At 46.5% G+C, this 24,034-nt stretch overlaps 1 protein-coding gene across 11 annotated transcripts in view; it reads right to left on the bottom strand.

The window, feature by feature from the left end:
• PPFIBP2 (PPFIA binding protein 2) overlaps window positions 1-24,034 on the bottom strand; it is a gene marked incomplete at its 5' end in the record, with an annotated part of 146,600 nt that overhangs the window by 52,016 nt on the left and 70,550 nt on the right. For 5 of the 11 annotated variants that reach the window (XM_080816998.1, XM_080817003.1, XM_080817008.1 and 2 more), the window contains 2 exons: window positions 8,951-9,064; window positions 13,182-13,274. In XM_080816998.1, the coding sequence (XP_080673124.1) occupies window positions 8,951-9,064; window positions 13,182-13,274 (207 nt within the window). Of the gene's footprint in view, window positions 1-2,257; window positions 2,561-8,950; window positions 9,065-9,110; window positions 9,491-13,181; window positions 13,275-24,034 lie in introns of those variants that run through there. The other 6 variants (XM_080817002.1, XM_080817006.1, XM_080817007.1 and 3 more) reach the window with 4 other exon arrangements.

Raw genomic sequence — 24,034 nt, forward strand, 5'->3', positions numbered from 1 at the left:
CATTTTCCTCAGGGCTTTTGTGTTTTTTGATCAACAGTTTCTCTACCTAGTTTGGGCACATTCCATTTCCTCTGTAACTTCAACATCCTTGTTCCTTTCTTGTGAGTCTCTTCCCATATCCACTCTGGCTTCAGCTTTCTTGACTGCAATGCCAATGGGCTTTGCTTCTGCTTTGCCTCAGTTTCTCACCGGGATTATCACAACTTGGCCCTCGCCTTTGTCTAGAACGCATTTGTTCTGCTTCTAAAATCTTCAGCTCTGAAATGGTCTCCTTTGGCCACAGTCTACTGACCTTTAAATTTTTCCAATTAGTAACTAGAATAATCTTTAATTTCTTCTGTGGGCACTATTTTATCAACTTCCCTTAAATAATATTTGCCTCCTTATCCATTCCACAGCTTGAGGTCATTTCAACTGTATCACATCTGCACCAGAAAATTCCTCATCCAGCTCATCCCTGCCCCCAGACCTGAAGTGCATTTGCTTTACCAGAGCCCAGTCCATGCCAAACCTCAAAGTCTTTTGTCTATCTTTCTAGTCTCCATGGTCTGAAAACTGCTGCTAAATGACACTTACTGATGCCAGCTGTTTTCCATACAAAGTTATGCTATCTAATGATAGCTGATCTTCCAAGACCACCTGGCACCCTTGCATTTGTCTCTGGTTGGCTCATCCAAATCTTTCCCATTCTTCTCCAGCCACAAATCCCACTGTTTCTCCCTCTTCTCAAATAACCTCTCCTGTTTAGTGAAAAGATATTTAAAAATATTCCGATCATTCGTTGAATTTATATCCTTTCTATTTCAAAGGTTCCCAGAAACATCTCTTATTCAAATCTCTTAAATTCACGCTTAGAGCAAGCAAGCCCATGTTTCATGTTGAGTTCTGTCACTTTTAAGAACCACTCTGAAGCCCAGTAAGTTTCCAGGTTGCACATAAAAAGCGTATGTTCAAGGACACAATGATTCCGGAGTTTGCCCTGGAATTGCCCCATCTCACCCACCTTCCTGTTGCTGACTATCTCTTGTTCTCCAGACTTCATGCCATCTCCACACAGCTTGATGTCCAAGGCTTTCAAGTTACCTCCCTGGTCAGTCGTTAGTGTTTGGCTGTGATCTCAGAGTCTTGGTCCGGTTTCTCCCTCTGAAGGACGCCTACTCACCTGGTCCTACGCTCTCCCTCACCTCTGTCCTGCCTGTGAGGAAGTTCCCACCCAGTCTGTGCTACACTAGGGTAGGACTATTAATCATCCACTCTGACAGGCATTTAATCTCTTTCACCATCAGCTACCATTCCTCAGGCTATAAACATGATCAAATTTCTGACATTCGAAAGAACTTTCCCTCTTGACCTTGCCTTCCCCTGAAGCAACCACCATCAACTCCCTTCTGCTCTCGCTAGCCAAATGCATGCTCTCTGTGCACTGTTGGTATGAATGTGCTCTCTCTCCAATCCCTCCCTCACCCCTTCATAGCCAAGCTCTAAAATAATAATCTGCCCTTGCTGCCTCTTCTTCCTCACTTTCCCGTCATTTCTCCACAAGATGTCTGCATTCCTGCAACCCAGCTTTTGCCTTCACCAGGTAGCGCACAGAAACAGATCTGGTTCTGGGGACCAATGTCCAAACTTTCAGATACAACCCGTACTTCTCAGCTTTCAACCGTTGATTCTTCACCCACTTAACAGTCTAAGATACTACTTTCCATCTCATCCTTCTGGTTTTCCTGATCTTTCTTTTTCTCTTCCGTCTCCTTTGCTAGCTGCTTTTGCTCAGTTTGTGCCTTAAGAGAAAGGTTGTTGGATCCCTATCTCTCATCCTGAAGACTGGGGTTATCTCTGGATCCAGCCTTTTTGTCTGGAGCACCAAGGCAAGGCTTGGTCCCTGCTCGGATCTACAGGGTGGATCTGGCTGGGAATCTCTTGGAATCATGCAGCTACCATAATGTTGGGGAGAGGTGAAATGTGGGGAAGCAGGGAGCTGGAGATAAGGGGGATAGGTTTCATAAGCTGCATTAGCTTCTGCTCTCCCAATTGTTTTAAGGTTGCCTATGGAGAGAGTGCAAACAAAGAGGAGGGGGTGGTATGTGAGGCAGGTGGTGTTTGTTACTATGAAGCATCACAGAACTAGGTCATGAAACTTTCAGAAAAAAAAACCCAATGAACAAAAGTATCACTCACCCCTCTTGCTTCACCACTACCAGTAACCTCCTCCAGAAGGGCAAATACATCTTTCCCAGAGATGGGAATAAAAGCTTACATTTCAGAGAGAAACGTCATTTCCTTTTTCCAAAGCTCAGTTTGAGACTGGAGCTGATAAAAAGAAGTGGCCTTTCAATTTATTCTCTCCGTAAAGGGCCACATCTTGAAGCAATTACTTCCATCTTTAAGTGTGGAACTTGACCCAGGGAGTTACTGACCAATGACAGAGGACTGGAGCCAGACCGGCAATCTGAAACCAGAATGAAAGATCGGGCCATGGAAAGACATGAAAGGGAACATGTGTCCCTTTGCCCTTTGAAGTAAGAGGCCTAGGCAATGCCAAAAAGCTGCTTTTGTGAATAACACTGCTGAGAAGTGCCTGTAGTCAACCTGGGTTCGAGTCCAGACTCGGTCCCCACTAATGAAACCATCCCTCTGAACCTCAGTCCCCTTTCCCCGTGAAAGGAGGGTAAAGCACTTACTTCATGCTGTGGTACGAAGACGCGACATCAAAGGTAAACTGGAGGAAAGCAGTTATTTCTGCCTCAGAAATCTCCCAGGGAGGCAGGTTTAGGGAATAACTGGTGAATCCCTATTTTCTTCACTTGTGCCTCAAGTGTCCTACCTCCTGAGACAGATCTGTGCTCTCACAGGATCATGTACAGAGCTCTGTTTAATATTCTTTGTGAAACAGAAATACCTCCTTAGTGCTCTTGGGAAATTAGCCAGGTGCTAATGACACTTGGAGTTTACATGCCTGGACCCATTATCCCACACTCAACTCAAGGGTAGGAACTGGGTATTCTGGGCCCCAAATCCCCACACTCAATGTCTTAAAACTGGTGATTTGTGATAGCTCTTTTTTTTTAAAATTTTATTTATTTATTTGACAGAGCAAGAGATCACAAGCAGGCAGAGAGGCAGGCAGAGAAAGAGGGGGAAGCAGGCTCCCTGCTGAGCAGAGAGCCCAACACGGGGCTCGATCCCAGGACCCCGGGATCATGACCTGAGCTGAAGGCAGAAGCTTTAACCCACTGAGCCACCCAGGCGCCCAAGTTCTGTTTTTAACGAAACTGAAATAACCATACTCCACTTCTAAGAGGTGAGCATTGTAGAGCCCATATTGTCATCCCTGTTCTCCATACATAAGAACATAGGTTTGACGACTTTCCCAGATCAACGGCAAAAGGTGAGTCTATAGAAAGTCATGTCTGGAAGAAAAAAAAAAGAAAGAAAGAAAGAAAGAAAGAAAGAAAGTCATGTCTGCTGACTCCAAATGCCAAAATCTGTCTCTCCCCATCTCACCTAAATGGCAGCCAAGACAATGAGGTTGTCTAAAACCTGGGACTCCAGGTCAGGTGAGAGGACTGAAATTGAGGCTGGTGTTCTTTAACATAACCCCAAAGCGGGAGTGTGTCCTCACAAGGAGGTTTGCATCCTTTCTTCCTCCCCATGTGGCTCCCCTAACCTGTTTCCTTTTTGACACTGATCCTCTTTTCTGCTCGACACTGACTACATCTGTAAATGGCTAGTCCCTAGAAAGCACTCCATTTCACTGCCAGCTCTGTGTAAAAAAGTCTTTTAACAGCTACATTGCATCAGCTTCTTCCTTAAGGTCATCATCCTCTGGAGAAAGGTCAGAGGCTGAGGAGTGTGCTGGGCAGGACTCTAGAGGCCACCTTAGAAAAAGCCACCAGGGACCTCAGCGCATCAGCAGGCCATTGAGAACACAGATTTTGTTGCTGGTCTGAGCTAGTTATGACAAGGAGGCTGCTGCTTCATGTCTGTGTTCCTGGGGTGCTAATTCTGGAAAGCCCAGAGTGCAGCCCTCAGAGACGCTGCTAGGCAGTGCCTTGATGTGCTTAGGAAAGAGAAGGCAAAGGTCAGCCCCTAGCCCCAGACTACCCAGACCTGGAAAAACAAATCCAGTCTGTGATCTCTCTAAGACCCATTTATAGATTTCTTGGAAAATGACTCTTTCTAATGGAGAAGGTTCCCTGGGAAATCCATACCTGTTCAGTGAGTCTGAGACCATACCTGAGTAAGTGCTTCCAAGAGACAGTCCCCAAAGATGCTCACAGCTGCACCCTAAATCTTGCAGAGGGCTTCAGACAAGGATTTGCCCTCAGATGGGTCCATCATCTATGTGCTGCTCACATGGACCGGCTCTGATTTGGTCTAACCCCAAGGTCTTCACGCTCCCTCCCTCTGGAGACCAGATGGATTAATGCGTAGAAAAAGACAGATGGGAACTAAGAGATCAGCACCCAGCAGGGGTGGGTGGAGGAGTGTGCGGCTTACAAGTTGGATGAGGTGCTAACTCTCTCCCATCATGGGCTCCTGGAGGGAGGAGAACAAACAGCTGTGGGAGATGCAGCTTGGTGGGGTTGCTGGAGCCTATGTGAGTAAGCACAGGGTTGGGGCTATGGTGGTTGGGTTTGGCTTCTGAAAGTCCCACAAGCGCTCTAGCCAGTGGAGAGGGTGGAGTCTAGAGCAGGGGTTGCCTGATTAGAAGTCTGTGGGCCCGGCTTGGCCTGTAGGTATGCGGGATGTGGTTCACATGTAGGGTTTTTTTTTTTTCCCCATTTAAATTAGTTGCCAGTGTTTTTAAAATAGAAAGACTTATCTTTAAATCTGGATTTCCAGGGAAGCTTGGGTGGCTCAGTCGGTTAAGCCGCTGCCTTCGGTTCAGGTCATGATCCCAGAATCCTGGGATCAACTGAGTCCTGCATCAGGCTCCTTGCTCATCGCGAAGTCTATCTACTTCTCTCTCTGCCTCTGTCTGCCCCTCTGTCTGCTTGTGCGCTCGCTCGCTCTCTCTCTCTCTCTGACAAATAAATAAATTAATTAATTAAAAAAATCTTTTTTTTTTAAAGATTTTATTTATTTATTTGACAGAGAGAGATCACAAGTAGGCAGAGAGGCAGGCAGAGAGAGTGAGAGGGAAGCAGGCTCCCTGCTGAGCAGAGAGCCCGATGCGGGACTCGATCCCAGCACCCTGAGATCATGACCTGAGCCGAAGGCAGCGGCTTAAACCACTGAGCCACCCAGGCACCCCAAATACATAAAATCTTAAAAAAAAAAATCTGGGGCGCCTGGGTGGCTCAGTGGGTTAAAGCCTCTGCCTTCAGCTCAGGTCATGATCCCAGGGTCCTGGGATCGAGTCCCACATCGGCCTCTCTGCTCAGCAGCGAGCCTGCTTCCCTTCCTCTCTCTCTGCCTACCTGTGATCTCTGTCTGTCAAATTAAATAAAATCTTTAAAAAAAAAATCTGGATTCCCAGCCTTTTGTGAAAAATGAGAATATCTAACAGCACTGGGCCTACGTGGGCAGTCAGATCCAAGCAAGTAGAGGCTGCCTCCTGCAGACAAGGCCACTCCGTGCACTGGAGAAGTATGACCAAGAAGAGAGTCCCCAAGGGTGTCAGTGTCAATAGGCAGTTCAGAAGGCCCCACACTGACTGAGAAAGGACCTTGTTGAGAGCCCTTTGGGCCGTGGAGCAAGAGGCTGGGCTTGGCTCAGGGCAGGAATGGTCTCTGAGGGCTGGCAAAAAGAGGCAACTGTTTGTCTCCCTTCTCTGCCTCAGGGCTGGGAGTCCTTCCTGTTCCTATCACCAGAAGCCAAGAGTCCTGCAGTCCAGGATCTGCCCGCCCCCAGTTCCCAGGACACATGTGTAATGGGGTCCCAGCCATCCACAGCTCCACCTCAGCACTGTGGAGAGTTAGGTGCCTTTTCAAAGAGCACCAAGCATATCTCAGGAAAGGGTCAGCATGTGCAGCAGAAAGTTCAACAGGGGATTTGGAGTGGAGAACTCAAACCTCTCCAGCCCAGGTGCCACCAAGCCCAGCAGACACATGAGTGGGAGCTGAGGCTCAAATGGGTCCTATGACCAGAACCCAGAATGTGCCAAAAGTGAGTGTTCCACACTCCCTTCATTTTATCCTTGAAAGATGGAAAGAACACAGGGAAAGTGATGAGCATAAAAATAACTTGGTTTAGGGGCGCCTGGGTGGCTCAGTTGGTTAAGCGTCTGCCTTCAGCTCAAGTCATGATCCCAGGGTCCTGGGATCGAGCCCCATATAGGGGCTCTCTGCTCAGTGGGGAGTCTGCTTCTCCTTCTCCCTCTGCCCCTCCCCCCTGCTTGTGTGTGCACACGCGTGCTCTCTCTCTCTCTCTCAAGCAAATAAATAAAATTTAAAAAATAATAATAACTTTGGTTAGTTTGGGAAGATCTTTAAACCTGAGATGTGACAAATAAGACCTACCGCACTTCAAAATCTACCGGGCCACAACATCCAGCTCTGGCACACACAAACCCCATGCCTGGAACCTCACTCATAACACAAAAAAGATTTAGAATAAACAAGAAATCAAAGGTATCTGAGCTTAAGATTTTTTCAAAAGTCTAAATCCAGTCTGTGGGCTGATGCTTAGAAGGACAAGACAGCCTGCCCAGGTGGTGCTGGGACTAACGTCAGGACCCCTGGCACAGAGAGGCTGACAAGGGGGCAGAATCTCGAAGAGCAGCCAGGACAGGTGGTCAGGTAGCAGACACCACACGCAGCCGTTCTCTGACCCCTGACTACGTGGCTACCCACCAAGCACTGCCTTCCTGAAACATCAACCTTCTGACATCTTCCTGGCACATTTGCCTTCCACATTCAAATCTTCTTGGTCTCTGCCTGGGGTTCTGTAACACTCTATCACCCATCTCCCTCATCGCCATCTCAAATCCACAGCTTGCACGGCCTTGACAATCTAGAGGGCTCTCCCATCACTCTTTGTGAAAATGCTTTCCTGCCATTAGAGATCTTTCCATCAGGCTATTTTCTTTCCTGGCCTTCAAAAGAAAGATACTGCTTGAAAAAATAAACTCAATTCAACTTCTACAGAGATTTAGATTTTCAGGGAATAGGATGAGCAAGAGAAATGCATGCAATTTAAATAGAAAAATCAGGGGGCGCCTGGGTGGCTCAGAGGGTTAAGCCTCTGCCTTTGGCTCAGGTCATGATCTCAGGGTCCTGGGGTTGACCCTGAATCGGGCTCTCTGCTCAGTGGGGAGCCTGCTTCCCCCTCTCTCTCTGCCTGCCTCTCTGCCTAACTTATGATCTCTCTCTCTATGCCAAATAAATAAATAAAATCTTAAAAAAAAAAAAAGAAAAATCAAACAGAGCCAAGAATGTGGTAACTTATTAATCAGAGTTGAAAAGAAAGCAAACTAGAGTGCAAACAGCTTCTGAGTTGTTGGAACTAGTTTTTTTTTTTTTTTTTTAAGACATCTGCATATAAATACTAACTTTTCTTAAAAAGTTCTTCAAAGGCACTCAAAACTAAGAAATACTTGGGAACCAAAACATTTATCCTAAGACCAAATGTCAGACTCAAAGCCTGTGTTCATTATCATTCAACCAAGAAAAGACTTGAACGCTGATCATGACAATAAAAAATGTTAAGAGCTTTGGGGGAAAGATTGAAAGCAGTTATCTGACTGAACCCGTTCATGTTAAGGGACTGTCATTCTTTAAATAATTAGTGAGCACCTTCTATGTGCCAAGTGCTACAGCAGGAGTTACAAAGCATAAACCATGACTGAAGTTTATGTGTCTATTTCCCAAAATAACTGAAAATGCAAGAATGATTCAAGGACATCAGACTGATCACCTTGAGAACTCACAAAATTTCTAATTACCTTCTCAACAGTTTCTGAAAAGACTGAATAAAAACTCAACACCCCTTCCTAAAAACAGCAACTCATCATTTACAATAGGGTAAAACTACTTGAGAGTAGAAAAAAGATTATCATACTCTGAGCTAAAAAAAAGCTTCTAAGTGATAGTAAAGAAAATTATACAGCAAGATTCAAAAATGGAAAAAACTTCACACTGATGGGAAGCCTAACAAAATCAGAGGACTAAACTCTATCTGTGGTGTGAATAGGGCTTTGTAAATTATACGCACATCTGATGACAACAAGGACCAAAAGGAAACCAGGCACTGAAAAGATTTATTTGAATGGTATGAGAACAGGTAAATTTTTCATTTTGATAACCATTAGATTACATTAACATATTCTTTACGAATTAAGTCCTATCAGAGAAGATTACAAAGTGGGAGGGCAAGAGTGAGATGGGAAGAGGCAGGAGAAAACCTAACTGGGGGGCCTGGGTGGCTTAGTTGGCTGGGCATCCGCCTTAGGCTCGGGTCATCAGGGTTCCAGGGGCCTGGGATCCAGCCCCACATCCTTCTGCTCAGCAGGAAGCCCACTTCTCCCTCTCCCTGCCTTCTGCTTGTGCTCTTGCTATCTCCCTCTCTCTCCAATAAATAAAGTAAAACCTTAAAAGAAAAAAAAAAAGAAAGAAAGAAAGAAAGAAGCCAACTGCCTTTCTAAAATCCCAGATGCCACCCACTGTGAAGCTGTGCCTTGAGAAGAGAAGGGTGACTTTGCCCCTGAACCCGAACCCTGGGAGAAAGTGCCACCTGGGAATCTGTCTAACCTGCCCAACAGGTTATTCCTCTCAGGCCAGTCCTTCCCGCCCTCTCCTCCCCTGCAACTCAGAGTTCCTGGCTGGTTTCACCTGCTGTATAAACACCGCACATGGAGCAGCCCAGCCCACCTCCAGGCAGGATGGGGAAGTAAGCAGTGAGCACGGTGACCTGGACACAGAAAGGAACTTTACCACAGGAGCTGCTTTAGAACCTGAGGCTTGCTCACGCGCATGCGCCCCCGCCCTCCCCACCCCCGCCCGCTTACCTGCTGAAGCATCTCTTCAGCGGCATTGAGTTTCACCTGGTGTCCTTCCAGACACACTTCCAGGTCCCGGATCTTCTCTCCTTGGGCTTCCACTTGGTCTGTGAGGACACTCACCTGTCCCAAGAAATAAAGCAATGCTGGAGGAGCAGAGACGGCTCACCTGGGGCTGTGAGACCAGGCTGCCGATCCTTACGTAAAGATGGCTTTCCTTTTTGGCAGGCGGCGCGTCACGGGTGGAGGAGTGAGGATTCTGGATGAAGAAAACTCCAGCTGCCTTCCTACCTCGCCACTGCCTCACTGACGCTGCCGCGTTTCCCGGCTCTTGAGGCACTCGAGAGAGAAACACCCGGCGGTCACGGTCACGCGCGCTGCCTCCGGGCTGGCCTCCTGCTCCTCAGCCCGCTCACCGAGCTCACTCAGTCTGGACCTCCAGGCATATCTCGGCTGGCTTGCCAGGGCTCCTGCCACCTCGCGTGGAAGGGCAAGCCAAGCTCCTGGGGAGACTAGCCAATGACCTTCCCTCTCTCTTCAGGGTGTGATGACTGCTCACCTATCAGGCGGGGCTTCTGAAGCAATTAAGGAATGTGGGATGTAAAGGGCATGTATTAGCACTGACAGAACTTGGCTCCAGGGAGGTGTTTGTGCCTGACAGGCCAAAACCTGACTCTAAGTCATAACACACACCAGCCCCACGGCACATACAGCGGCAGGAAAGTCCTCCACCTTAAAAAACACGGAGAAAATCTGTTGGAATTAATAAAAATCCACTTATAGAAATCACTGAAGTTATGTCCTCAATACATACCTAGAGGATTTCCATTGCCTGCTCTCATAGCAAACTGCTCCAGGATCCTCCTTTTTATTAAAAAGGTGCCTCAGAGCAGGAAGATGAAGAAAGAGAATGAGTGGCCTCCCCAAACAGAGAAATCAATGACTGGTAAACTAAGATCTTTTAGACACTTCGGGTTTTTAACCAATGGTGGAGTCGTGGCCACTTACATATAGATTATCCTAAGCGATTTCTCAGTCTGTAAAGTAATGACAGCCGGAGTGTGAAGGAGTTAGTGTGAACTCACTTCTGTTTCAACAGACTATCAATCATAAAGCTCACTTTACAGGGAAAAAATCTACTACTGCCACTTGAAGCCTTTCATTTTCATATTCCCACATGATTAAAGAATGACTGGAACATATTCCTGAAGTTGGTAAGTAGTGTGCTAATATTCCACGTACAGTCCCCAAAACAGGCACCTTCTGTCAGTTTGGGCCCATGTGAAACACAAACCTTTGTGGTGGTGTGTTCAATCCTCGTGACCCAACACTATCAGCAGTCCTGGCCTTTTTTAGCTACCAACCCTACCTTCAAAAGAGTACGGATTCTTTGGGGTGGCCTTTCAAATCTCCCTGGTTTCCAGAGTTTCTATTTGGGAGGGATGTGTGATGGTTAATCTGATTATGAGGATTAACACATACTGTCCGCACCACACCTCGGAGTCATGCGCTGGGGTTACCCGGAAGAATGATCTGAGGTCTCTTGCGCTCCATAGCCTGTAGAGCTTGGCTGTGCCTGACTCAGGATATACAGGGCTACAGTGTCCTCACAAAACTGAATACTCAGAAGGATGATGGAGAGGCCCAGAAAATTGGGACAAATGTATAAAGATCCTAGAATGTGACCTTTACTCAAAAGGAAACACGTTTTGAGTCCCTACTACATGCTAGCCATAATTTTAGGCACTGGAGGGAATATAGATGTGGTAAAAAAGGGAGGGGGTGAAAAGCCTTACCTAAAAAAATTACATTCTCATGAAGATAGAAAAGATTCTGGTTTTAGTCCACATGCTGCTGAAGCGAGCACAGAAGATTTGGGGTTTCTTTTTAATTTACTCCGAAAACAAAGTATTTTGTTATGTGTGATTTGCCTTGCTCCTCTACGAGTAGACCCAGGAAAACATTCTGGACCAAGTGCTTCAATTAATTCATTCTGGCTAAGCTGCCTTATAAGTGAAGCAAGAGGTTCTAGTTGAGGGGCCTAGCAGCTCCATGGGGGCCCACTACAAAACAGAGTGATCACCTAGGAGCAGCTCTGAAAGTCTGGTCACAAGCTCCTGGAACAGAAACCACAAGGATCCACCTCTGACTTCCATGATTAGCAGGTTCCCAACTGTGTTAGGACTGTTGCAATAAGGATTATCCAAGGAGTCAGGATGTTTTAAAACAAACAAACAAACAAACAAAACCTGTGAATGTCAAAGAGAACATTATCACACAGGACTCCTTTATTAAATTAAATTCCTTTAAAAAGGAACGTGTTAGTTCCGCCACAAAGGTTCCCATTTCGAAAGTCTGCGAGATCACCCTGTTTGCTGTAAAAATTTAAACCGGACACTCTGATTAATCATGTCATTGGGATGGACTTTCAAGTTATACACATCCCTCAAGATACATGCGATATAAGGTGCCATATAACCCAGCCCCTCCTACCTCTCTGAAGGTAGCTCCCCACCAGACTTCTTCAGGGTCATAAACTCCAGCCACAAAGACCCTCGCTTGCTCCTTCCTACACACCAAGCACTGTCCTTGCTTAGGGTGTGCACTGGACAGACTACCTCCTCTGACTGGAATGTGCTTCTCCAGGCATCTGCAGGGCTCCCTCCCTAGCCTCCTTCAGGACTCCCCCTCTCAGGGAGGTCTTCTCTGACTACATAGTCCTCACCTTGCTTTCTTTTTCTCCATAGTATTTATCACTGCCAGAAACATTTTATGTATTGGTTTGTTGTATATATTTGAACCCATACACATGTACATAGACACACACAGACACAGACACACAAGCTGTAAGAACAGGGAGCTGGTTTAGTTTTGTCTCCACTGCAACCCTAGCACCTAAAACCAGTGTCCGCCAAGGGGTGAGCACTCATTTGTTTAATGAACAAATTATGGAGAAAAAAATCCCCGAAAATGCAAAATTATGTAATTGTATATTTGGTGTGAGCTTAATTTTTTAAAAATGGGGCAGGACAGGAAAAAAATGTCAAGGAAGAAAGGTCAAAATGTTAAAACTCTTTTTGATTTTCCAAAGTTCCTAAAATAATCATTTATTACTCTTAGATTCATAAAACGAAGTAGAGGGACGCCTGGGTGGCTCAGTGGGTTGGAGCCTCTGCCTTCGGCTTGGGTCATGATCCCAGGGTCCTGGGATCGAGCTCCGCATCGGGCTCTCCGCTCCGTGGAGAGCCGGCTTTCTCCTCTCTCTCTGCCTGCCTCTCTGCCTGCCTCTCTGCCTACTTGTGATCTCTGTCAAATAAATAAATAAATAAAATCTTTAAAAAAGAAAAAAAAAAGAAGTAGAAAGGTGAAATAGAAGGAAAAAAGCCAAACATATGGCAGCCTCTTCATTCCAGTGCTCTAAGCTAAAGCCCACAGTCTGCGGAGGGTTCCAGAACCCTACCTGCCTCCTGCCCTGTTTCACTACTACCCTTCAAAAGCTTTTTAATGAGCCAAGATTGGAACAGTCATCTTCTTATTCTCCAAATCAATAATCACAGTGTCTGACAGTGAACAAATGCTAGATTTACAAAACTGAGAGTTAAGACAGTGGAGAACCCCTACCACAGAGACAAACCTCACATAAGAGGGCTCAATGTTCTGTCCTGCCAGGGAACCTGAGTCTTCAGAAAATAAAATGTTCCTTGACTATCTTTCTCCATAAAAAGTTTTGGAGTTCCTCTCTTTGAAGCAAGAAAGTCTTCAAAGACTCATGAGCCCATGTTACCAGCCCCAGGGGACTTGGCCTCAAAGGAATCAGTCTGGATCCAGCTCCAGATGATCTGGGTCTGATCCAGTCAGCATCCACCCTATGTCCGTATCACTCATGGCTGGTTTATTAGAGCCAGGAAGACACATCTTATCTCCCTTACAAGGCTTCTGGGCTCCTAGAGGACAGGGCCCCATTCATCAGCCTGGCCACAGAGCTTCCAGTATATAGAAGAAGTGGGTGCTCAAACAGTACAAGATGAATAAATGAATGCATTCACAGCCCGAAGGCCAACTCCAGCTGAACTGTGGCTTCAGTTACTTTCTGCTTTGTTTCAGGAAGAGTCTTTTTAAAACACACACTTTCAAAGAGAATAGATCCAACAGAAAAAACCTCTCGTGCCTCCCTCCCAGTCAGGGTACGTACAGAGCTGGAGGTAACAAGATAAGCTGTTTCCCACGAAAGCGGACCCACCTGTAAAATGAGGGACTCCTTATCTCCTTCTAGACGTGCCAAGCGTTCCTGGTACGTTTCATTATTAGCAGCACCTTGGTGATTTACCTGGGACTAAAAGGGGGGAAAAAAAACTATGTACTTAAAAGGCTGGAAAAACATCTTCCCAGTTTCCAAATGAAGTATGCAATTTGTGAGGACAGTTTCGCTGGTTGCATGTGCAAAACCACCCACCTAAACAGGAAACCACAGGATTTCAAAACTACTATGAGGAGGACCACTGATAGGTGTGCCTTGAACGCTGGTCATACCAGCCCCTGGATGACCTCACCCTTGGCCGGGAAGGCCTCGATGGAACTCCAGACCCAGTGGTGCTGCACTTGACTGGGCATGTCGGGTCGCGTCGGGTGGAGGTGGAGGCCCAGCCCGCCAGAGGCCCCAACGGCGAGGAGACTACTCTTCGAGGAGGCCCGGGAGCTGGTACATTCGCCAAGGAACTATGTGGGAACCAGTCCCGCACAGATCTTGGTCTCTCCTGACTCCCATACCAGCGTTCTCCAGAGCCGAGGCTCTGCTCACAGCACGGAGGCCTGTCTGGAGCGCCATGGGGAACGTGGAGGATGGGGGACCCAGCGGCAAGGCATGCAGTGTGTTTGCTTGTCTCAGCTCTAACACTGCAGGAAAAGGTGAAATATCCAAGAAGACTCCGAGTGACAGTCAGAGGGACCTCAAAGAGCTAACAGGAAACAAAATATCCAGAAGCTGGAAAACAGATGAGAGGGAGAAGCTGTGAACTGGCAGATGGTGGGGTGGGGTGGGGGGCAGGATTGATAAAATGCTCTGAGCAAGAGATAGGAGGCTGCAGGCACTTTTTGGGTGTGTCTGACCTGGTTGCAGGCAGGGAGGAGAGAGAGAGGTGGCTGCCAATGGTCCTGAATTGGTCCAATGCCATTCACACTCCCTCCATGCTTAATGGAAGGCCGAAACCCAGAGGCCCAGAGTAGGCCATTCAGGGGTTTGGCAACCTGAAAAAGCAGGTCTTATTGCTAAATGGGTAAGTGACAATCATCATAATCTGGGCTGGTCCAGAGGAGTAAATGTTCTGAGGTTTATGAGGCAGTATCCTCCATTCCAAAGGCAAATCATAGTTGTGCAAAGGAGTGGGTCAGAGAGGAACCCAGGCACAGAGGGCTGGAGGTGGCCCCCTTCTCAGCCCATTTCCCTACCTTCCGACCTTCAGAATGGGCTTGCCAAGGGCACTCCTTCCTTCACTTGTCCCCCTTCCCCAGTGCACACCAGGTAAGGGCAGGGGCAGAGCCAGTCCTAGTCCTGGGACAGAAACAGGGACTGAGAAACAGGCACCACATTCAAGGCCTGGCACGTCACTTGTTAGAGAATCACGTGCTGCTGGAGATGCAGGGGGAGGGCCCGCCCGGGGGCCGGTTCCCAGGGCGGCTGTGCCAGGCCACAGTGCTCACTGCCCTGGGCTCTAGCCGCTCTCTAGTCTGAGTCTTGTTCATTGTTGTGGAAGCTCTTTCATACCATAGACAAAGGGCCTTCACAATCACAAATGAATTCTTTGTGAGGATGGCAGTTTATTGTTGTGACATTAATTCTGCTCCTCACACGGTCAAACTCCAATGAGTAAGCGAGGATGTAATTATCACCCATATTTTCTCAGACCCTCAAAGGAGAGAAAAATAATTGCTAACAGCAGGTCAAGAGCTTCTCTGTGGAACAACTCACACCATAGTGAGAAAAGAACCCAGGCCCCCAGGGGAAGCCGTGCGTGTCCTGCCCCAGGACCACAGTCAGCACGTGTAAGGGGCTGCCCAGCACTGCCACTTCTCCGCGGGTGGTCACAGAGAGAAGCCCAAAGGCACAAGACTCCAGCAAGCCACCACATTGCTGTGCCTCAGGCAAATGGCACTCAGTACGTCCCTCACATTACAGGTCTACCCGTACAGTCACCCAGAGACACAGCTATTTTTACTAACTGACCCCAAATTGAGTTGATGTCGTAAACTCAGTTAATACACAAATGCATGCCATTAGAGTCTCTAACAGATGCTAGACCGTAGTTTAAAAAAAAAAAGAAAATCTGGGTCTACTCTAGCAGCCAGCAGAAAAAGCAAAGCACAGTGAGTTACAAGATGCCCAGATCAGTACGGTGAATAAAGTCAAAATGACGGCCTAGGAGAAATGTAACTATTCCTACAGAAAGGACAGACTTCAAAGTTTTCAGAGAGAGACTCTATGCAGTGGGGTAGACATCCAATATCCATGATGCTAACCTCACAGCAAACGGGGCCCAGCAGAACTCACTGCTTTCTTGGGATGCCCTCTAAATAGGTCAAAGGTTAACGGATCCTCTGGGCCAAAGGCACAAGAAATTCATCGGAGACCAATCTAATGTGGAGATACATAGCAAGCTCTTACATAGTGCTTGACATCGCCAGGTACCGTTTCGAGCACTTTACATGCCTTAACTCTTTTAATATTTCCCATAAGCCTGTGAGAGAAGTACTATTTTGAGTCCATTTTGCAGATAAAGGAACCGAGGCACAAAGTGTAAGAACAAGGCATAAACAGTATTTTGCCTAAGTGACTACGTACTAAATTAGTAAGTTTTCTGTTACGGCTTAATTGAAGATATATATAATTAATTGAGGATAATATATAAAAATTTATATATTGGGATTGTATGAAAATTCACTTAAAATAAGGTTTGAAAACACTGTCTGAACCTAAGTGTCCATTAATAAAGGAGTGGCTAGGGGCACCTGGGTAGCACAGTGGGTTAAGCCTCTGTCTTCAGCTCAGGTCATGATCTCAGGGTCCTGGGATCAAGCCCCGCATCAGGCTCTCTGCTTGGTGGTGGGCCTGCTTCACCCCCCTTTCTCTGCCTGCCTCTCTGTCTACTTGTGATCTCTGTCAAATAAATAAATAAAATCTTAAAAAAAAATAAAGCAGTGGCAAAATAAACTATGGTTCATCCACATTATGGATAGTTTGTGACATTCCAAAACATGAATATAAGACATATTGGATAGTGAAAATAGCAAGATCCAGAGTCATACAAAGTGACATTAGAAAACAATACTGTGGGGCTCCACGCGTGTATGACATATGAATGAAAATAAACTGACCCAGTGACTGGAAGGCTACACAGCAACCATGATAGTGCTCTCTCCTGGGGAAGTGTCTGGGCTATGGAAAGCTGGGGATGGGAGGTTTGGTCAAGGTGGGCTTTTATTTCAACCATAACAATTTTTGTAAGAAGCTCAAGTATTTTCTTGATAAATAAAATACACTTTAAAATCTAGAAGCACTGTTTGAGTACCAACGATGTTGGTTCCTGGTACTTCCTTCCTCCTACAACAGCCTGAGGGACACACCCTCTCCCAGCAGGCACGCTGCCCCGTAGGACAGTGTGCCTGGCACAAAGGCACCTCCCTTGCCCCAAATCACTATTTGAGAGTAACAGAGCACCTTCCCCTCTTGTTCAGCCTACCAAAATCACCACTGTTCTCTAGCAAGCTTTCGAGAGGTATTAAACAGCAGTGAAATGGAGACAATGTCCCGAACACAAGTCTGCAGGATCACCATCCTATGCTTTTCCTGACACAATGAGCCAGATCTTTGCAATCTAGGTAAGACTGATACCTTGAAAACTGCAGTCCTGTAGAAAGGCACAGACCAGGATAAAACACCATCTCCACTGAGCACAGAGCCACGAAGAGGATTATTTTAGAATTATCTTGCTGAATGCCAACACTCCTCAGCCAAAGGTGAGGATTTCATTAGGGGAGAAAAGGCACGTGGTTATGAAAATATCATTCCAATAACTCTGAAACATGTTTAAAAAAGAGTTGAGACCCCGCTCTGTTTTGTCCTACTTTAAAAAGAGCTTTTGTTTGTCTAAGGATATACTGTATATCCCCTAACTGTAACAGTGAAATCACAATAGAAGGCTCAGATCAATTTGGAGATTGTACGTCTGGACCCCAAGTGATCCTCAGGTTTGGGAGTCTATGAAATTCTTGTCCATGTTCTCTAGGAATCAGTGATAGAGTGGCTGCCTAGCTCTCCACGCGTGAGGTCAGACTGGGAGACCCCTGCTGGCATTCCACCGACGGAAGCCAGTCAAGTCAAATTCTGAAGGGTGCTACGTGCTGAATTTCTATTCTTCCACACTCTACATGGCAGGGAAATTTAAATGAGAATGCTACCCTGTTCTGCTCTTTCGAGGATGCTCATCCCTGATGAATAAAAATGACCTCTTATTTATATTCAACTAATGAGGTTAGCCTCTAGGCTAGACCTAATAGATTATTGATGTACCAGGTAGGATACACATCTATCTGATGTTCTCTCCTGTTTTGATGGTTATTTCTACAGATGTGACAGAAGAAAAATGGGTCTTCTCGTTCAAATTTTCTATGGTCAGAGCTGTTCCTCCATCTATAACCAATGTCAGTATACCTGATATATTGCATGGGGCCAAGAGATACTGTGTGGAACCCTGGGAACTGTGTGCTCCGTGGAGGTGGAATGGCCACTACAGATGAACATTTCCATGTCCTCTTGCATCTTGACCAAAGAATGCCACAGTGGAACAAGCTCCCTCTCTCGTATCACAGAACTGAATGGATGGGGAGGCCTTCCTGTACATACGTTGTCAGTAATAGGGAAACTTCAGCCTAGATTACTTATCAAAGCTGTATTCTCAAGAGTGTGGGCAATCCATTCTCTAAAACCCAGAACTCTTGAAGGCAAATAGAAGACTCAGGCCATAACGGTCAGATCAAGGTCTTCCCGAGGCCTTGGCAGTAATGTTTCTGTGAGTCCTCGGGAAGAGAGAAAACACAGCATCTTGACTCTTGCAAGGCAAGCCTGGCAGCTCCAGCAATGGACAGTCTAGTGCAGGGCTATTTTCTAAGCCTTTCTTAAGTGGAAAAGAAAGGCTTAGGATGGTGGAGCAGCCATGCAGGGTGTTCTGTGGTTGGGGTCATGGAGTTGGTCATGAGAGTTAATCAGCCTTAGTGTATCGGAGAGCCGGGAGAGGATGGAGGACTGTGTGTCCAGGAAGGAGAGTACTGGCTAGCCAGATTCCAGCATGAACAGTCTCTACAGAAAGGGCAGTCTGGGCCAAATAAGGACACTAGCCTAATCTGGACTGAGTCCTGCCTCCACCTCTCCCACAGGTTGGTGAAGAAGAAGTTTACTCTTGGTAAGTTCCTCATGCACTGAGAGCTGACTGCCAGCAGACTCAAGAAATAAAGCAGGCTTTCTCTCTCTTGGGGGACACTGAATTTTAATTAGGGATGAGATTATCCAGGGACATTTAAAGCCCAAAAAAGGACTATCATTAGTTGTAAAAACCAAACCAAACAAAAAACCTCCAGACAATTTTTCCCTTGCTTTCTTGCTCAGGATGGGGGTGGGGGAGGTGGAGATGAAGACCAATACGAAGAACTCTTCTGAACCCCGGAATCTCCTGTCTGTCCAGAACAGGCCGGATCATCACGTTTACTGCAACTACATGGCACAAGTGAGGGCTGCCACCTTCTTAGAGATACTCTCACCCCTCCCAGCCACCTGATCCCAGCATGGATGTGTGGATCCTTCCTCTGAAATTTTAAACTTGGGAATGGAAAATGGAAGTGGTTGTGTAGAAGGTTCTCAGGTTTGATCAGGTTTGTCATTAGCAATGTCCTCGTTCATGGGAAGACGTGGGTGCAAGAAGACTCCGCTAAGAAGCCAACATGCATGGAAACACAAATAAGAGCCAAGAAGGAGATGAGCGGCATTCTCACCTCTGGCTCATGTGGTCTCAAGGCAGCAAATGCATTTCTGCCCTTCCTGTTGGTTGCCTCCAATCTGCAGTGGTTCAAGCTGAGTTTCTGCTGCCGAAATCCAAAACCCCAAATCCCTGGCCCATGCATTTATCTCAAAGGGTGATAAAGCAACCGAGCGAAACTTACTTCTTGGGCAACAAGAAAGAATTCCTGCTATCTGGAGAGAATATAGTTACAAAGTTACAAAGAAATTCTGCCTACTGTTGATTTTCTGAACTGGCAGCTGAAGAAAGAATGGTCAGTTCTGAGCCAACTGTAGTTAAAACCAGGATCCTTGTTGAAGGCCAACAGGGATCTACTCTGTGGCACAGAGCGTGTCTGTATGGGATATACTGGGATAAAAATGGCACCCAGTCTCCTTCATGTGGGAAATGGAGGACTTCCTCTCCCTGACCTGTTGGCCTCCATGATTCTCCATGGAGAGCAAGAAGGTTAAGGCAGGGAATGTTACAAGATGCATGAGGCCCATGGGTATCCACTGGGCACACATGGTGGGGGATGGCTGGGGGGGGGGAGGGAGATACAAAAATAAGTGAAAACACAACAATAAACAGGAAGGTTAAGGAGGGCTAAGAGGATGAATGGGAAATGAATAAATGAAGGGTGATAAGAACATGAAACTACCTAACCACCATTTAAGAAGCTATGTTGAAAGATGGACCTGTTTTACACCGCTGGACAAATGTGGAGTCTAGGGGGGGAGGCCAAGAGCTGCGGGTCCTCCACACCCACCCTTTGCCCAGCTGGAAATCAAGGCAGGGGATCCTCGGAGACTCTGCTGTGGGGCTTCCATATGCAAATACAGAATTCCTACAGCTTCCTGCCACACAGGTAGGACATCTGCAGAAGGATAGCCAGGAATGGCTAGGAGGTAGGGTTACACTAACCATGTGTGATCTCAGCTAGAATCCCTCATTTTGGGCCTTCCCAGCTTTTAAATGGAGAAAGTTCTACCTCACAGAGCAATCAATGCAGAGGGTCAGTTAGGTCATTAATCACAAAAATGTGTGGGAATACAAGTACAGAATGTTCTTTGTAGAGGGATGCGCTAGTATTTCCAGTTTCTGAATGATCGTGGAAATATGGAAATCATTTAAATGGCATTGTTTAAGCCAAAAGACCAAAGTACAGTTGGAAGCAGTTCCTCCCTTATACTGACAGTTTTAATTAACTCACTCTTTTTGTGCAAGAAAACAAAAAGGCAATGTTTTTGATCAGGACACCTATGAAGTATCTGTAAAGATCTGTACAAACAGCCCAAGGAACAATAAACAAAATATTTTTAGGCTGGGAGGGAAAAAAAAAATGCCTGAGTGACAACATAGAACCCACTGCTACCTAAGAGCTCTGGAATCATGCTTGTGGAGTAAACAGTAGAGGACATGTTCATTTTTCCATTGTCCCAGAAAAGATGCCCATGTTTTGAGTCAGATCTACAGGACCACATTTTTTCCTTCTTGGTGAGCATTTTACTAATACTCTAGTATGAGCTAATGCTCTAAGTAGTATGTGCTACATACATTATAAACGAGCACAATGAGAATTTCAAGAGCTAATTAATGACCAATCATAAAACTCAAATTTTTTATTTCTGTTCCAATCTGGAAGTCAAGTTCAACTGAAGTTAAACATGAGCGTGTCAGCCACATCACCCCTGGCGGCTTCCTCAGAGCCATCACCCTCTGACTCTGGTGGCTGCTTAGATTCCATGTTGCTTGCTCACTCTTGGCCTGGCCCCTCCATTGTAGCTTGGCCAAGGGATAGCCATGTTAGGTCTCCTCAGAGTTCTGGATGGAGTGCTTAATGCCAAGGCCAGGAGCCATGCAGAAACCCCAGGAGGGTTCATCCACAGTCTGGCTAGCCTCTGGCCTCCAAGCATGCTCTTGTCCACTCTCAGGGACGTGGGGACGTGGGGAGGGCCACTTCTGCAGCATTCCCCTGTCCGGTACATGCTAGGGGACCCTCCTGTCAGCACCTCACTTCTCTGAACACAGGGAAAGGCCTGGTTCCAGAAGAGTCAAGTGGGGCAGACAAGAGGTCACATGGGGGTGTCATTTGGTATGCAAGCAGGGGGTGTGGGAAAGGCCCAAGGCAATCGGATTCCAAGTGCGACAGCTCTAGCCATCTTGGTGTTATTCAGAGCCAACAGCCACTTCTCAGAGCTGCTGCCTTGGGGTCCAAGACACATCTGCCCTCCCTTTTTTGATATCAAGATCTACAGTCTTCACTAGGTTAAGTCCTATTTCCTTCAGTGCTTCTAAGAAGCTGTGAATTCCAGTTCCTCAGGACCCTGGCCACAGTTCATATACTGTCCCAACTGGTCAGATCATTCTATAGGAGGGTCCCTTGCTTGTAAATATGTGGAGATTTTAAACAATGAGCCAGGGTAAGCCCTGGTCTTAGATAAGTCTTGGGATGGCTTCCCCTTCTTCAGTCATTAAAAACGTAGATGATGTGTGTTTTTAGGGGAAGAAGAAAACAAGAGAAAATGTGTAGTATTTCCAGGCTGCCTGGTCAAGGGGATTTTTATCAAATCCAGAAGACCAATTTCAAGTGAGCCATGGCTGCCAGGCGTAGGGGAGATGTCACAGTTGCTAAGGCTAGACTTCAAGCTCAGAAGTACCACTCACATACCAAATTTCTTAGAAACGTGAAAAATGCAGACCTTAAAAATAAGGGGACCAGGGGCATCTGGGTAGCTCAGTGGGTTAAAGCCTCTGCCTTCGGCTCACATCATGATCCCAGGGTCCTGGGATCCAGCCCCACATTGGGGCTCTCTGCTCGGCTGGGAGCCTGCTTCCCCTAATCTCTCTTTCTGCCTGCCTCTCTGCCTACTTGTGATCTCTGTCAAATAAATAAATAAATAAAAATCTTAAAAAAAAAAAATATATATATATATATATTTGGTCCCCTTAATTTTATTTATATATATCAGTGACTCACAGAAGCTGTACTCAATCCCTGTTACAGAGTTCAGGTTCTGTATCAGGGAACCTAGCAGTATGAGCAACGGTAGTGCTTGTAAATAGGAAAATCTCCCCAGATTTTTTGGTTTAGGGAGTTACAGGGTTTTCTGGCAGCGCTTATAAAAACAACTGTTCCCAGGACCCATTCCACCTTTTCTAGGCAAAGAATAGTCAAGCCAGTTTACTATCCTTGGCACAGAGTTGAAAGAAGTTTCTTCCAAATGCAGTATGAGTGGAGTGCAATCAGATCCTTAACCACCAGGAGTCCAACGAGAGAGATCTATCCTGACCCTGACTTCTTTATACCTTCCACCTCTTAGTTTCAATTATATATCAGAGTTGCTATATATTATACATAAGTGTTGCTGGTAGAACTGTCAAATGATCTAAATGACCACCTTTAGGGGAAAGCAAAGCCAAGTTCGTAAGTAGTGAACAGTTTGGTTGACTAAAGTAGGTGTAATCACTTGTTCTTCCTTTATCTATTCAATGACTCAAATCTTCCTAAATACCTACTAGGTGCTGCTCTGTGCTGAATAAATGATTCAGTCCTTACCCTCAAAAAGCTCTGCAGTCTGACCCTGAGATATGATAAATCCAGTCAGAGAAAAGCCAGCAGCAGTGGTACAGGAGAGAAGGAATCAATTATACCCTCAGGGGAGAAGAGGCTTTATGGTGAACCAGCTTTGAAAGTTACAAAGGAATCTCCCCAGGAGAATGGAAGAACAGCGTCTCTGGAAAGTCTTCCCAATACAGAAAGCTCATCCATAAAACCATGACAATCATTACCCTTCAGACACTCTGGCTTCCCAGACTAACACAGAAAACAAAAGATACCATGAAGACCATCACTGAGAAGCTCCCCAGTCAAGGAGCTGGTGTGATGTACATGAAGGTTCCTAATATCCTAAGGAAGATCTGGAATGAAAGGAATGCATTTGGTTTACCAAGGTCTTGTTCCTAAATTATAGCCTTGGATAAGCTTTGTCCCTGCTAAATTCTCCTGACAAGGTGGCTGGATCCGTAAGGAACCTACAGCGCTGGGCTGCAGGAGAACCGGTATCTGTAAGCGTGCTGGTATCTTGTGAAGGGAGGATATGAAGACCAGGAAGAGAGTACAAACAGGAGGTTCTCTGAGTGGCTCACTTTCCTCATCTTGCCAATACCAACAGACACACTGGCTCCTTGGTATTAAAAGCATTTTCGGGGACAGAGGGGCAGCATCGGGTGCTGGGGTTGGGGTGGAGAGGGTGCTGTGACTGGAGACATTAGAAGTAAATGCCCAGTGCCTCCTCCTGCTGAGGGGCCAGTAGGCAAATCGGTGTGAGAGAAAGATCCATAGGTGGAAAACATGGGATTAGGTAGAGGGCGAAAGTGAGGAACGGGTCCTTGGGACACAAGAGTCCCAACTTGTAATGAATTCCGAGTAAATGGATAGGAAAGGTGGTGTGGGAACAGGAGGCAGGAAGAACATTCTAGAAGGAAAGTGAGAGAGGTCAAGAGGGACAAAGCCAGTGCACAGTGGGGTTGGGAGCAGTCAGGAAAGAGCAGAGATGGTGAGTTTTCAGTCTACTCTTCCAAGATTGCTGATGGTGAAAGGCAGGCAAGTTATTACGCAATGTGGAGGCAAGTAGAGGGTCAAAGACAGTCTTGATTTGTTTTTCCCTAAGAATGAAGGAAAAGCATGTTCTGCCAAGCATAGGGATGAGCAGGCGGGCAGCGATTTAGAGGGACAAGAGGCAGCGGAACTAGACTGGGTCAGGAGGACAGGATCCTGAGACAGCCTTGGCCCATGAAACAGAAGTTGAAAATGTTGGCTGTGAACATAGTTACATTTTGTGGTGAAGGGGAGGGAAGACGAGAGCTTCATCTATGGGTGGCATCACCTCCCACTGCCCCTTCAGTGAAGTAGGTGGTGACATCAGTTGAGAAGGGAGCCTAAGGCTGGGGACAAATGGAAAGGTGTGAAAGGGCTGACACAGAGGACTGGAGAGGGAAGAATGCAGGGAGGAGTCCGGGATCCCCAAGCCGGGCTGACAGCCTGCTA

Source organism: Martes martes (genome assembly GCF_963455335.1).
Source record: "Martes martes genome assembly, chromosome: 10".
Taxonomy (NCBI): domain Eukaryota; kingdom Metazoa; phylum Chordata; class Mammalia; order Carnivora; family Mustelidae; genus Martes; species Martes martes.